The sequence below is a fragment of the Echinococcus granulosus genome (assembly GCF_000524195.1).
Source record: "Echinococcus granulosus chromosome Unknown EG_S00067, whole genome shotgun sequence".
NCBI lineage: Eukaryota > Metazoa > Platyhelminthes > Cestoda > Cyclophyllidea > Taeniidae > Echinococcus > Echinococcus granulosus.
Genome location: NW_020170447.1, coordinates 369369 through 385997, shown reverse-complemented (window position 1 = coordinate 385997; position 16629 = coordinate 369369). Strand labels below are relative to the sequence as shown.

The 16629-nt window shown below is 41.8% G+C and overlaps 1 protein-coding gene across 1 annotated transcript in view; it reads right to left on the bottom strand. All coding sequences in view use genetic code 11, as the record gives it.

Annotated features, from left to right (window-relative positions):
- Positions 1-8854: 8854 nt before the first annotated feature.
- The window catches only part of EGR_06995 (DNA-directed RNA polymerase), a gene marked incomplete at both ends in the record, with an annotated part of 38888 nt that continues 31113 nt past the window's right edge, over positions 8855-16629 (bottom strand). The window contains 5 exons of the mRNA XM_024496244.1: positions 8855-8984; positions 9510-9593; positions 9696-9749; positions 10823-10914; positions 11825-12007. Coding sequence (XP_024349361.1) covers positions 8855-8984; positions 9510-9593; positions 9696-9749; positions 10823-10914; positions 11825-12007 — 543 coding nt within the window. The remainder of the gene's footprint in view (positions 8985-9509; positions 9594-9695; positions 9750-10822; positions 10915-11824; positions 12008-16629) is intronic.

Genomic DNA, 16629 nt, shown 5'->3' with positions numbered 1-16629 from the left:
ACCCTCCACTTTGGACCAACTGTCCAGTCAGAAGGGCGCAGAATAACCACATCGAACACGTAAGACTGGCCATATACTTTCTAGATACAAGGGTTGTAAAATCAAGTTAGGACTTAGAACTTTAATAACATCAATTCTTCAACATAGTCTCCTGATACATTTGTATCCACACATATCCAAGCCCTACCTGACGGTTTACCTTACTTCGACACCGGAGCTGAAATACTGACTTCTTGAGTAGTCTGGCAGGTACAAACCTGGATCCTTGAAAAGACCATTCAAATATCACACCGGTGAGCGGTTAAGGGTACTCGATGCAAGTAGATATCCAGCGGCATGATGTCTTCGTACACAGCAAACCACTAAACGCTGACATCCGGGCCAACAGTGTCTGGATTGGCGCATGACACATGCATCACCAGGTCAAACACTACGGTACCGTTACTGTCTCCACGTCTCAAATTGACCCCAGTGCAGACGTAGCCAGAACGGTACGAAACTAAGGACACAAACTGACGCAAATTGAAAACTGCGTGCAGTTAAAGGAACAATTAAAACAAGTACGTTTTGTCAAAGTACCATAAATGTGAGATTTGCAATCTGGTAAAGTTTTTCAATATGTTCCTCCTAAATGATAAAGGCGCTTTAGTCACCAAATAACGGGTCGTATTCTACCGTTAGAATCGGCGCGATTGCTTGTTGGAGTAGACAGTGGTGCCGAATTCGAAACAAGAAATCAAACCATTCTTACAGACAAATCCCCTCTCTTTGTTATTAACATGTCTTTAAAAAAAGACATTAATTGTATTTTCCGGCCTCTTAGTAGGGCTTAAGATTAACACAGAGCTAAGACAATTACCGCTTTTCTGGATACAAAACAGGGCCAGTGGCTGAAATCCCTGCTTGGGCCTTTTTCCCTCAGGCGCATGTTGTTGCGAGATACCTCGTTATCATTGCGTAAAATGGCCTAGAAATTCTAAAAATTCTCATGCGGAACGCGCTGGTCTCTTACACTCCTCCCCCCTTTGCTCCAATAACGAGATTCACACGCAAATCTTCCTTCAAATAGAGTCCCCTTTCACTTCTTCTACTGTTGTTACTGCTGCCGTTGTTGATGCTGGCATTATTGCTGTTGAAACTACTACTTCTGTTCACGGAACAGCTGTTCTCATCCATCACTGCTGGCCAAACAGCTGCTTAGCCTTCTTCTCCCTTCTCCTCCCTCCCTCCCTTCGCCATCGCCCTCCCGTAACTTGTTGCATTTCGCCCAGCTGGCACTTGTCTTGGTGGCCCTGAAATCTGATTGGATAAGGCCTTCATCGACTGCTTATAATGCACATTTCATGCTTTGCTCAGCCAATCAAATAGGCGATCGATTAAGTGGCCCGAATTCGTGATTGGTTGGTACTGCTTAGGTTGATTTACTCTTAAAGATGAATAACACTCAAGTTGTTTAAGCCCATTTGTTTTTCCAAAAAAAAACAAACAGCTTGATTATGATTAAACCATAAATGCTCTTTTTTGCAAATGCAATACACGTCGAATTTGGTTGATGATAAATCCAATTTTTAAATGTAATTCGCGATGAAATCAGTTCTGCGCAACCAAAAGACGATAACAAAATATTTTGGAATGGATTTGGACCTCTGAAGGTGAAAGTCAGTGACGGCAATCTACAATCGTTTACGACTTACATCACTTTCCTAGGTAAGAAGTTCTGGACTGGACTTTTGATTTCTACAATATTTTTGTCCCCAAATAGAGTCCCATGTCACAGGCATTCTACTTGATTTTTGAGATAAATGAATTATTTTGTATATTCCTCTATTATTTGCAGATAACCTATTGACTAGTCATTATTTTTAAATGAACCCGTACATTGAGATTGGAGTGAGTTGGTTGGATAAATTAGCAGGTGAAAAGTGGACAGCCAATGGTGAAAGCCGTAGAGCCATCAGCATGTAATTATTCCCAACGAATGACGTTTTTGCACGTTGAAGGTCGATAAATCACTGACTGCAGCTTATCCGCTAAAAAAGCCCTCCGGCGGCCATACAAACTTCGCCGGAAAATGAAGGAAAAAAGAGGCACCTTTGCGTTTTTAATCCTTGAAGCGATAACATGCCACTCTGGTCAGCGGGGTAGTTTGGGGCGGTATGTCCGTTGGATGAATGGAGCAACCACAATGCAATCGGAAATGTGTAGCAGTAATAATAAAGTAGGTTTTTAGTTACTTTCCATTTCAGTTTCCCCAATGATACTGCTTGCAATTACACCCGCAGAGGTGCATTTTGCTAGGAAACACCTTGAATTGTTATTGCAACCTTTTTATTGTAGGTTTTCATATCCTAAATTTTCCTTACACGAATGTGTTGTAGTGCTCAAACGACGCTGGTGGCTGGATTTTGCCTAGACAGGAAACTTCTGTTAAGCACCTATAACTGTGTCCGGAAGTGGCCATAGCGGAAACCTTTCAATCATGCGTGAAATCCTCTCCTGTTTTGTTACACGTTTTAGCCTTGTTAGAAAAGTCTGGCAAACATTTGCAGACAGAAAAAAAATGGTGAGATTTTTATCCAATTTTCCTTATTTTAAAAGAGTGAACGTCTTCGAGATTCGCAAAGCTTGCTTGCAAATTTTCTTTCCCTTGTGGGGAGCAAAACGATCAGACACGGATTATTCAAAAGAACTAAGTCGTCAAATGACCTCTTAAAGTATTTCCTGATAGGCAGAATAGTTGTAAACAATATCATTTGGATAGTTCCTAACTACGAATTTCTTGTATTTACTTGGAAAAAGGTTTCTTTTTAATTCGAACTTGTTTAATTTAATTGGTCATTCAATTTACCTGTTTAATGTTGTGGAGTGCTCCAAGTCGTTCCTGAATTCTAAAGTAGTCTTAATACTAATACAGTACTTTAAATGTTTGCTTTAGCTGTCGATTTTAGTAACTAGTTACTTGGGGCCCTGCCCTTGTAGCCCTTACGAGTGGCCATGCCAGTGGCTCCCGAGCCCTTCTACACGTCAAAAATACATTGTGTTTAAGTATTGTGGCTTCTTTCGTCTTTAGAGGAGTCTCAAGCGCTATATTAGGACAGAAAATGTATTGTCAACGCAAAGGAGGGCTGAGGAGCCACGGGCATGGCCCAGAGGCCATGACACCCAGCGGAAGAACAATAGCGGAGCTTTCAGTGTCTGTGTGATCAAAATTTGGATTTAAAAACAAAGCATTACATTTTGAATGCGTCAGTGACTCTCCCGTTGATAAGACTGAATCAACAATAATTTAGCCTAATCTTAAACAGACCCTCGAATTTGCAACTTCCTAGGTAGGTAAATAAAGTTTCTACTTTGTGACGTAAATCGAATCGCTACTTCTCTTTCCCTATCTAATCTACCAAGAAATGCGTTGATTCCTTATTTTTATTTTATCATACTCCTTTATGTTACTCAGTTAATCATTTCTGTACCCAGAAAGGAGGCACTTTAAAAATCCCATTGGTTTTAATAGGAATAGAAGCAAGAGCTTTACTGCGAATCTGATCTTTTATTAATTTGTTGCAAGAATTACTTAAGCAACTTCAAATGCCCTAGAGGTGATTCCTTTAATGTTCCCTCCCAATCTCAGAAAGGTGGTCGTAGACGTACCTTCTCTGCATCAATCAAAAATTATTATCTATAATTAGGGTTGTTTGGAGTGAAAATAAAGTGGTGTTATTAAACTATGCTAAATTTGCTCTCCTCCATGAAGGGGTTAATAACAACGACTCCAAAAGCACTGCCACTTAGCCTTTCAACTCTCCCCTGAAGTCGTAGCAAGTCAAAATGGGATGGGAGAGCGTGTAACTGCTGGTGTAGAGGAGGCCTGGGAGACCATTACCAGGCGCAGAACGGAAGCACATCATGCGGAGGCTGAAGTGTCCGGACTGTTAAACACGCAGTTACACAAAATATAAAATAACCACACACACCCATCAATAAAAGTGGTGGATAGTTCTTTTTTATAGAAAAGGCGTCGTTGACAGTGATGAGAAAGCAGTCATTTTTGATAGACGGCTTATCAATTTTCTAAGATCGTTTGTTGATTTTTTGATAATTTGACATCTCTTGGTCTGCTTTTTGTCAATCAACTGACCTGACGTAAAAAATGTCATTGCGGTTATTTAATAATAAAGGGGAAGTTACCAGTACCTGTCGCAGATGAAATTAAGTAATCGAGCTGATTTAAAATAAAACAATCTTACTGGTTTACTCTCTTTTGACTGAGACAAATAGAGAGAATTGAAGAGACTACCTTACCAAAGCGACCAAATTGGATGGTTTTGGTTTGTCGTTGACAGGGACCTATCTGTTGAGTGCCAAGGAGTGATTTTATGTCAAAAGCAATTTTAGAGGAAACCTATAACAGCAGGCAACTATTTGGCCAAAACCTTTGCACTGGGTGAATTGCTAATAAGGCCAAATCTTAAAAGATGCTATCGAGGATTTGGAGTTCGTAAAGAGACACTACTTTTCTGTCGATTTTCCGAACATTTATAATGTGACACCTCGAGACTCCCCTGAGGACGAAAGAAGTCATAACACTTGGGCAAAATGTGTATTGCCGGCGTGGATTAAGGGGTGGGAGGGCTGCTGGCTCAACCCGGAGGCCATGCTGCCTAGCGAAAGCACAAAGGTGAGGTCCCAAGTGCCCACGAAATCAAAACGAAGGGTTTAAACCGGTAGGCAGAGTAACACATGTCCAAACTAGCATTCATTTTATCTCCCACTCGAGGGACCGTGTCGAAATTATACTTTGATTTGTAAAACAATAGTACATAAAACTTTCCTTTTTTGTCTAGTAGGTGAAAAATGGGAATCATGGTTCCATTCAATATAATACAATCCTTGTTTAAATAAACGCTACGTATCAATCGTAAGATTGGCTTTCTAAGAATAGTTTGATATTCAAACAACCTGTCAATCAATCGCACTGTCAAGAGCTGCACTTCTACCCTTCGTATCAAAATGTTATGGTAGGAGGTTGTTTTTAATCAGTATGTATGAAGGTTCATACTTAAATAAGTTCAACTTTTACCGATTTTTTGGGTCACCATCAAGGCAGCTCATTATCATCATTGGCGTTTCAGGTCAACTCATTGAAGTGGAAAATGCTTAAATATTTATGGCATTCTCATTAACAAAACGAAGTTTTCAATGTTGAAGAAGTGGCTAATGAACGCATGACTTCGTGATTCAAACATTCAGCAAGGTCCCGTTTTAACTGAAGGCTTTGATTTTGAGGTCGAATGGACTTTACGAGAGACTATTATCTAGCACCATTAATTAAGACTCAGTTTACCTATTTCCCGTCTCCACCTAAACAGTGTATTGTAGCACCCTGAGTCTTTCCTGAAGTCGAAAGGGGTCATAATACCAGGACAGAAAATGCATTGCCAAAGTACAGAAAGACTGAGGAGGGGGGCACTGGCATGTCCCTAGGGTCATGACACCTAGCGGAAGCGAAATGGCAGAGCGTTATGTGATCAAATAACCAGAACAGGAAGTTGATCAAAAAACCAAAGCATTGGAGCATGATCCCCCATTTTTACATGCGGCAAAAAACACAAGACCTTTGACCGGTGGGAAAATGAGATACGCACTTTTACTTGAATGTAGTTACCAAGGCAGATGTTATTAATGGGTTTCAAAGAAGATATTAAATGCAACCCAAATTTAAATGAATAAATACCTAGTAATGCGACACTTCATATGCATTAGCTACGACTGTAAAGTGATCCAGTGGCTGATCTCAATGATTGACTGATTTGGCTGCGATTTTATTGGTTACTGGAATCGACCACCGGTTGGAAGTTATGCTTTCAGGAACATTACTTTTGTTTTAGGCATTGAATACGAGCATTTTATCCAGCTTTTTATTCCAGTTTTCAGTTTGAAGTCTAAAAAATAATCTCACGTGGAACATGGAGGGGCCAGCTTACTAAAAGAGCAAAGAAAGGTGGGAATACACTTCGTTGACTATTCCACATCTATTTATACCTCTCATTCTCTACAACAGCGTGGAAGGCAATGGTGCCTTTAGGTGCTTTCAGATTCCCAACATGGTTGCAATGGAAGGTTAGAATGAGATGGCGGCTGCTGAGAAGGGTACGTCACTTCAATTTCATTAGCTTCTCAGCTATACCACTCTCTATCCACAGAAGAGGAAACAATGGCGAAGCCTGGGACACGTAACAGATTAGCGACGCCTCAATTGGACAAAAATTTTGCATTTCAATTATACCGAGCATTGAAAAATCTTAACAACACGAATGCTTAGAGCAATACCTCACCCAACTGGTCCCGAATAAAATGAATCAGTGGTAATGTGATCGTCGGTTATCTATTTAAGTGATTAATAACCAGTCATTTGACTACTATTTTATTGGTCAAGGATGATAATTCTCGATGGGGCTAACTGATAGGGGGTCCAAAAATTGCTCCAATTTGGTTTAATGGAAGTAGTTTGAGGAATCATACTTAGTAACATACATCATATTTAATTTGAAGTCTCTATGCATGTAATGCAAAATCGTTCCAGGATGCGACAAAACAGCACTTGCCACGCCAGAACAAACTTTGTTGATTAACGTCACCACCACCTATTTCGCACACTTTACAGAATGCACCTAACGAGTAAGAAACGGGAACAGAGGCGACGACAAACACACCAGACAGTTGCTTGGTCACTATTAATAACTAAATTTATTGAAAATGTGAAATTTTCAGCCGGACAACAGCCAAAAATCCAGGTGTAAGCACTATTGCAGTGTTTACTTCCCTGGACCAGTTTGAACTTCTCCATTGTGAGGTGAACAGAGGCGTGGCAACCCGATTGCTCTTCACTGCTCAAAGTAGTCAATGATTAACAAAATTTCCTGCAATTGCATTGGTCACTCAAATTCTTTCTTGATTGGATCACCTTTTTGAAGATTCATCTCTTGCTTCAATAACTAAGATGGATATCTATGATATTAACGTGAAAATTATGCAGCACTTCCAATTTACACATTACAAAGTGAAGCCAGGGTGGAATGGAAAAGAACCCAATCAAGGGGACAACTTCGCCTGCTATTTCCCCCAATATCTGTGAGATCTTTCGCACGCAATACATTAAAGAAATGAATTCAACCACTGTGTCGGAAACCTTAGGTTTTCTTTTCACAACAACGAAAAAGTGGTAGGCAAAAACATGTTTGAATTCAAAACTATTGGACTAAGTCTGTCCTAAATGAAATTAATAAACTATCGGTGCCTCTGACCATCCTTCAACAATTCAGGTGCTTAATGACTGACCGTGACCTTACCGGTTCCTAAAGTCGATTGCTGACTGATTGTGATCCCTTTGAGGAGCCTAACTTTTTCATCAACCGGGTTTATGGTCCATGATTTATTACAGCTGCTCTTTTCCATAAAAATGGGAAATTAGTCTAAGATAGCCCGACTTTGTAGAAAAATAGAACGATGTTATTCGAGCCCATCCCGATATCCATCTCCAAAATTTATGAAGACATTAGATTTGACAACAAAGTGAGAGCTGAAGCGATGGTGCTACAAGACCACTATCGGTGCTCCTATCCGTCGCAAACCCCCAACTGAACAGCCGAGAATTATAGTATAAACATGGTCTGGAGCGAAGCCCCCGCCCAAAATCAAGTTTACAGATTAGATCCAACCGATACCATACGACCGAAGGTCCAGTTATTTAGTAACTTTTAAATATTTACTTAATTACTAATTTGCCCATTGGTCTGTGGCGGTTGTCCAACCGGACATTCAACCTGCTACTTCATTGGCCAATGAAAGCCGACACTGGCCGGCCTGTGTTTCCTCAATAAGCATCACCTTTGTTTTGTTTCGATGAGATCAGTTAGGGTGACTCAAAACTTAAATTTATTTGTAACTTATTGAAATTCCTAATTACTTTTGAAGCAGACAAAATCAAGCTTGCCTGGAGTGGCACACAGATAATCCGATCCACTAGGAGAAAAGAAGAATATACCTCGTTTATCAGTCCCACCTATATCTATGTCTCTCTCTCTCTCTCGTTCTTTCCATAGAATGTACTAAAAAAGCAGGAAATAACGCAGTTGATGGATACACATCACGGGTAGCTGTTTGGCTACCAGGGGTGCTCCCAAGGTGTTCCCTATTTCTCTCTACCTCTCTATTTCTCCTCTCTTCTTTGGGTAGGCTTTTTACAACATGTACAATCGGTAAGGTAGATGGGAAAGGAGAGGAAAGGGGAAGGAACGGAAGGCACGAAGGTCCAATTCTTCGGATTTTTCAGTTCTAACTGAAGAAGTACGTTGAAGTAAGAACTTTGGAGAGGTCAAAGTTAGCCTAAAAAGGAAGGAGGTGAATGAAATGTCAGCAGACACTTGAGAGTGAACAGGCATTTGAGTGACAAATAAAGGTGGGTGAATTTGTAGATCAGCAACAGGTGGGATTTTTGCGTCCTTTAAAGCTGCAGTAGCGGCTGAGAAAATGCACGGATGATATTTCCGTTCATTTAACGTTGCAATGCGGAAGCTAGTTTTTATCGCACGTCAGTCAGCAAATAATTACGAAAAAAGTGAAACTTGCTTCCTGTCATCATCAGTTAATGCATGTAGGACCTATTTTCTCACCCTCCATCTCGATTGTTCCCCTCCCAGTTGGCGTAGGTGTGAACCAGTTGTTTCGCCATCCATGTCACGTTGAACATGAATGGAAGTTGGTCTTGAAACACCAACACCTAGTCCTTCATTATCAAGAGCAACGGTTCTTCCTGAACGAGATACCTACGACCAGCTCATCAATGCAACCAACAAGTTTACTTAAAGCGCTTCCAGGTGGTGCGTTCTGCTATCACGGCCTCTGCAAGGGGGATACGAAAAACTTGACAGAAAACCAACTTCCGCCGATTTGGAAACGAGTCCAACTCAGTTCGAAGGGCAGGCAACCTTCAAATTGCATATATCAGCTTCATTCAACCGAGCCCTTTATTTAGAAGTTTGAAAAAGGGGAAGTTGGTGGAGAGCACAACGGAGGGTGTCACACTGACAGATTGACGCAGGCAAGCGCATTGTAATGCACATATTTGACAAGACCTTAAAGGTGACAGCAATTCATTGTAGCCAGCCATATCGAAAATCGTATAAACTTCCGGCTTCAGCTTTGAATTTACTTCCTATTCGGGAGTAAGCATGAGTCAATTCAACTGCTTTCAACGTCTTTGGAGAAAAAAAAAAAACGATATTTTCGAACCTCAAGCAACAAATTTTGGATAAAACATAAGCAAAAAAGGGTCGAGTTCTCTTGCCAAATATTTCACAGCTTGTCCGATAAAGACGCAAGGAAGAGCCAACTTGGATTTTATCTACACCACCCGGGAATAATAAATCAGTTTTTCTTTCTCAAAAAGATGAATAAAAACACGATGATATTAGCATTTAACACCCCCAAAAAGGAAAACAACAAATTAAAACTTGCCTCTTTTGGGAAACTGTTTCAGAAGATTATTGAAGTTCACCGCCTCGTCTCGCTTCTTCTCGGGCAGTTTCTCGAGTTCCCTGCAAAGGGGGTTCAAGTGAATGTACTTTTGTTGGAACCAATTGAACACTTCCATTGAAATACCACATTAGCCCCAGCAACTTCCCTATCTCCTGACCTACTTCCGCCGCAGTGGCCCATTCTTTGCCATTATTCCAAAGGCAGTATGACCGAAGCTTACAAGGTGTGAGTAAAGGGGTATAAAACGAAGTTTAAGCCTGTCTATCGACAACAAGTGAAGTCCTCAGCCTCCTCAAATTTAATTCAAATTTTTTCCTTGTCCTTTAAAAGTACTACCTCTAAATAGGCCAAGAAAGTGATTTTCTTCGAGTGACAAGAAAAAGACAGCTTTGATACGGCGACGAATTTGGTAGAGCCAAGAAAGGAACATTGCAAGGAGATTAGAAAGCTACCGTCTGCTCGGATTCTTCTGTCCCCTAACAGATTGTTTGAAGGTGTATTGTGTACGAAAATAATCCCTGATGGTGCCAAAAGGTGTTACCATATTGCGGGTATTTTATCACCATCCCTATGACAACACTATCTCCATGAACTGCAGCAAGGTTTCACATCGGTCATCGGCTTTGTTTTTTGTTTACTTAAAACAAGAGGGAAGAAAAACCAGCATTAATTCATGTCAAAACAATGCTGAAAAGTGGTTTCAGGGACATTCTGGCAGCAAAAGTTGATCTTTTGCCTTGTCACCTTCGCAGCGGGGTGATTGAAAGAACAGCCAGCCCACGAAGAATGTTTCAGGGGGAATTTTGACGGTTGTCAAAAAGAGGTGGAACCATAGAGGGTCTGTGTAAAGTTCGAAAGGGGGAGGGGAGAGTGGGTTCTTTCTCCCACATGGTTTGTGCGTGGAAGAAATGTGGTGTAGTACGAAGTAATTACGACGCCAGGCTCATCAAATCACCCCTTTTCGTCCTCTCGTACCTTTTTTCCTGCCCTTTCGTTCGCGCCTCCATTTAGTCATCCAACACAAACTCGTTAACGTACACATTCATTACTACATTGAGGAGACATGCCGTTTTGTAAAACAAGTTTCACAACATGAAAAGGCCTAATCGGCTCCAAAGGAAGAGAATTTCTCTTGTCGTAGGCAATCCCCGAAAAATGAGGTTAAGCTTCGCTAATTTAGAGTTCAAACCTAGTAACTCCTACTGTCAACTTCACGAAAAAGAAGATTTACCTTCGTTTTGGGACTTTTACCAAGGAAATTTGAGCTGAAATGAGACATATCACTTACGCCTGAGAGTACTCGAACTTCTCACGAAGGTAATCAGAGAGGTTTTCCAAGACGTTTTCCGAGTGTAGAGCCACAAATTCCTCACGGCAGATCTGGAAGGAACATTCAAATGCTGGGTAAATTAAAGACCTACTAACAAACCACTTTGAGACAGTCAGATCCCCTACAACAGGGGAATGAGCGTCGTGACCCTGAAGCGCTCATGTTGGAATAACTTCCACTACGACGGACGATTTTGGTCTTGTAAACACAATGTTCTCGTGGGAGACCTAAGCTGAGACTGAATAGCTAAAAAAAGTGCGGCTCGAGTCACATCGGAAAGTGTAAAAGAGACGAATCGGAAAGACAGCTTCATCAGTAACGCGTAAACGGAACGCGAAGCTAGTAGTGCGGATGGTAGACGTTGATGCTATCAGCGTGGGGGTTGGATCAAGGGAGGATGGGAAAATCCAAGCAGGAATAATAGCATGTACCGCTATGCTACAACAAAGATGATGGACGGTAGCACCTTCATTGACAGAGACTTGCCATCACCCCGGATAAAAAAAGTTCTGTCGCTACGGGCGAAGACATGCCCTTTTCTGAATCACCTCGGTTTCTATACCAATTTTGACCTCCACCTGTTCATTCCATTTTGTGTGTGATCATGTGATTTTCAAATGCCAAGAAAGAAGATAGTAACCACAGGAAGCTTGGAAAAATATCATTAGAGGAATGCGAGGGATGAGGCAGTATCTCCTATTCTCTTCACCTTAAAGTACAAATTCTCTCATGGTCAAGATGTGTGGCTCTAGGAGGTCATATGCGACACGGTCTTTCAATTCTTCCTCTAATTGCGGCTATCCTGGCTACTTTGGAATTAAATAATCCCCTCCTACACGTCTTCAAGTTGTATCAGAACTGGTGCATTAATCTCGAGTAATTTTAGTCGGTAGTGGAACCTGCCTCTTCATCATTCATGCTTAAGAATGGAAGATCTTTCTAAATGTGGCGATTCATCACCAGAATCAAGCTAATTAAGTCTTCGAAGAGAGGCTTCACCAACCCCGAAGCCAAGTTGCACACGATTCGTGGGGCAGCAGACCAGCCCGGATCGCATCCACCAGGTTCAGCCAACATTTGATGGCATGAAGGCTCAAGGTAATAAGGAGTAATGTCCACGTACAATTGCATTTCATAAGTTCCCTACGAGTTTCAAGTTATAGCATCTAGCTATGACAAAGACAGCACGAAGCTTCTTCGGTTTTGTGAAAGAAAAAATCAGCTAAACGCACGAACTCACAGGCGGTGTGTGAACCAACAACTTACGCTTACACTTCCACACTTGTCAAATGTTTTGTCGCTGCGTGTGAATCGGATTGACCCTGTTCTTGTTCCAATTTTAAAAGCAAAAACTTAAATTAGAAGGTCAAATATACCGAGTCGACTTGGGTGAAATGACTTAACAATTGATCAAAAACCACTACCGGTGGTCCTTTTGAAAAGCGGGACCGCAATTCAGGCATTCACACTCACAACATTTGAGGTTAAATGCAAAAATTCACTCAAATTTTGTTGGTGATTTTAAGTCCGGGGGTAAAAATAATGTATCAAAAGTTTGAACCGGGTGGAAGAAAGTCGTTGGTTGAGCAATGCTGAACAATAGTGGGTAAGGGAAGCAGATTACCCAATAAGAATAACAACTACTAGGCAATGAAGTTATTGCAAATTGCCAGTGAAAATTTGAAAGTGAGAATTGATTACTTTTAACAATTGAGGAACTTGTGGAAAAGAAAAAAAAAACATACTTCAAAAAGTCAACTGCAAGTGTCAAAACGCAACACGAGCAATTTAGGTTAATGCAATCACACCACCCAATCCACCTGTCCAAAAGAACTGAGATGCTGTCTTACTTCGCACATTCTACAAACAAATGAGCTCCAAATGGAAGTTTTTTTTGTTACCTCGGCAAAAAATTCTCTTAACCTAATTTTTCTCTGCTAGACGCCAGTCTAATTTTGATTTGTGTGCAGCAAAGAGGAGTACAGGAGAGGGAGGAAGAGGGATGAGGCGGGGGACAGCTGGCGACATTGAGGAAATGAATTCGTCCAAGTCCTAGGCGCCTGAACCACATATTTTGAACATTTTGTGTCCACAAAATCAGCTCGTATGTGGTCCAGGTGTAACGATCGCCCTACGACGACGAAAAAGAGTGGAAAATCGGAAACTTGGGCTATTGGACATGGACGAAAGTTGGTTTGGAGCTTCGAGAAAGACGGAGTTGAGAGGGGAGCAAGAAAGTAAACCTAACCTTTCTTCTTGAATCGCAAGTGACAGAAGCATGGAAGATTTTGATAAGGGGAAGATACTTGGCATTTCAATTCTGGATCTACAGATCCCATGTGCACCCATCCATCCATCCATCTCTCTGTTCCGGACTCACCCGCCTATCCATGTCAAACCTGTCCATTCATTCATGTATCTATCCTAACGTCCCATTAACGCAGTTTTCTCAGGTCCATCCACCCAGCTCTGATCCTCCTATTAGTCTCATTTTCATGCATCGAGCTACTACCTCCCTTCAGCACAGAGGAATGAAGGCATAGAAAATACTCCCATACCAAACCGACTCCAAATTTGTGTTTGATCCGTTTTTCAAAAAGCAAACCCCCCTTCCAAATAACTATTTCCTGTAGAGACAGTTTTGACGATAATAGTACTGATCGAAAAGGTACCACAGCATCTTGGTAGGATGTCAGTTTACTTTTCCTCCTTCTTTCCTCCTCGTAAGGGCATTTGTGTGAATGGAAGAAAATGAAAGGCTCTCGCCCGCTCCTCCCTCAAACACTGATTGGATGAGGCGCTGATTTTGCGTGTCTGGAATAAAAGTGGACTTCAAAGAAGGCGACTGGAGAATGGCACAGACGCCTCGAAACTTCGCTACACCCACCCAGCTAGAGTCAACAGTTACCACCACCACTACCAAGAGTATCACGGCTGACATTTCACCTGCCTAATTAGCTTTAATTTGTAATAACAGCTTTTTCCCGAATGCTTTTGATCTGATCAAAAAAAGCCGGCTGAAAAGCGAATTGCAGTGCGGCGCCTCTGTAAATGATTGGTGGACCTGCATCGAGGGAAAAAAGTTCGAGCAAAAGGTGCCGAAAGCTGTGCAACAGACAAACTCGTGCCGGAACATTCCCCCCCCCCTCCTCCTCTGCTGGTGCAGAGAAAAAAGACAGAAATTCGAGCGATGAAGAATCGCAACATAGAAAGGGCGCATGAGAGAGCACGACTTCGAATGATAGCCTGTTGGAATTAGCCCACCCTATTTCTGTATGGTTATCATTTTACCTACAGAAGAAATTCTCCTTACCGTCGGATGACGATAACAAACCAGGTGGCATAAATGGAAAACTTTAAATGAAAACGTTTACGCTACACCGTGGGCATTTGCTCAGGTCTCCTAACTGCTGAATTAATGGCAGACATGATTCATGGTATGTGCAATTTTCAAGCGTTCGCTTCAACTGTTAGCCGTGGAGGGGTTCTGAGGTGCTCTCTTCATTCCCAATGTTCGCAACTATAGCAAACTAAACCAGAACGTCTACCCTTGAAATGACTGCCTGCTGATAGACGATGACGCCACGAGAACCAACTTCATACCTATGTTCAAGCACTTGCACCAACAGAGGTGAATTCGTGAACACCCATTTCCGTGATTAAGGTATAAGGTTTATAATGATTACTTTTATGCTACTATGCAAGATCTTTCGGTTTTTAATCGCAAAACAATCGCCTTAGAATCATGAATGAGCAGTTGATAATTCGTTACCAATGGATTAACACTCCATTACGGGGAAATCAATCCAAGCAGCGGGAGAAAAATGGTTTTTTCTTCTTTCCATCCGTCTCCACAAAGGTCGCACCTCACACCTTTGGGTGGTCACTAGGGCAACAAGAGGAAGGTGGAGGCGGGGAAAGACAGGCAGGAGGCCTGGTCGGTGGGCTGAAATTACTATGTCGCACTCATCACTGACTAATCGTCTCCATGTCCGACCTACAAATCGGCATGTTTCGACCTCCTCCTACTCCTGCTCCTTTCCTTCTCCTTCTTCTTATTCCTCTTCTCTCCCGCCTCCTTTTACGTGCAAAAAGATCTTTGTCGGAAGCCAAATGGAAAAAATCCAAGGTTAGACTTCACAGACTCCCCTTCCTCCTTACGGAGGAAAGGAATTTGACGGCAGTCTCTGCTGCTCGACAGCAGAATGACATTGCCTTATTTACTAACTGCGTCAATCTACTCGGTCTGCTTGCGGGTGGCGTGGTGCTTCGCTTATGCCACACTTCTGTCAGTAGGCCGTTTGGTTAGAAAAGGGAACACAACCCACATCCAGACACCTCTGCCGCCTGACGCGTACAACGAAAACTGGGACGTTACCGTGTAATGTGATGACTGGACGTTGAGGTGGTGTGAATAGTGGTATCTCCTTCAATGGAGCGTCAAGGATGATTATGTGGAAATACATTCCTATTCATATGCTCCAGTGATCAGAAAATAGCGGGAATACTTCGAGACTTTGATTCGGATAGTAGAATACTTGTTTCTTCTTCCTCCACAATAATTTTCCCTTAGTTATAACAAACCTCCGCTAAATTCGGTATCCTGTGAACGGGCTTTTGCGATGTTGGCATTAAGCTTGTACTACTTTGTTGGTTACTTCTTTGGGAATAACTCGAACTCTGAAATAACACCAGCAGCTACGCTTCAAGATGAAATTGTTGAAGCCTACCTTAATGCGGCCTCAGCTATTCTGATGCAAAGAAGAGTATAAATGTGCATTTCGTCGGAATCATAATGCATCCGGAACGCTTTAGGGCCTGGATTTAGTTAACAGATAGTTGTGTATCCTATCCAGCCCCTAATAATAAATCGCTCTGATAAAGTTCACTTTGTTCCTTCCGGTGAAACAAGCATAAAAATCACTTTGACCTTTAAATATACAGTTTAGACAGGATCTAAAGGTCAAGCTAAAAGACATGAAAAAGCGAAGAAAGTATTTGATTGGTTAATGAGGTTTCATAAACTCTCCTCGGATCAGCATGCCACCCGTATCAGTACTGCCTCCTTCAGGAAGCGTCCAAGACTCCCCTTCGCATCAAGTAACGCAAGATGCGGTCATTTTAAAAACCGCTTTGATACAGACGGCCTTTGTATCAGATAAAAAGCCTATACCGCTCTTTTCATAAACCTTGGACATTCAACGTGCGACATCTTATTTCTACGTTGAGTACATTGCAGTTAAAAGCGGATGTGGGAAATTTGGCATTCATAAGGTCCAAATGACCTTTTTACTATTTCTCAATGACGATATAGATACTAGCAACTGCCTACTAAAAGGCGCAAAAGAGGTACCCCAGCATCACACTTGGTCGTTCTGAGTCCAGGAATCAGCACTTTTAACCGATTGCCAGAATCCATAAAACCACGTCCGTGAACATGAAGGAAATTAAGAAATACGGTCATGGAAGACAATTACTACCTTCCATTAGAGGCTAGGACATTAAAAGTGCATCCAAACGCCTTATATTCCCTCACCAAGGGGGTGGCACATGACTACGCCTGTTTGGCAAGCCGACTATTCTGCAGTTTATGAGAAAAATTTGCAACTCTGCAAAACTGGAACGCAAAACTTCACTGGAGGCAGAGCCACTATTCTGTCAAACAGTAGAGATCAGGAATAGAATATGCATACGTCGAGAGAGCCAATTCATATCCCATTATTGCATATATTCCTCCTTTCCTAGGCTATCACCGAGTAGACTAG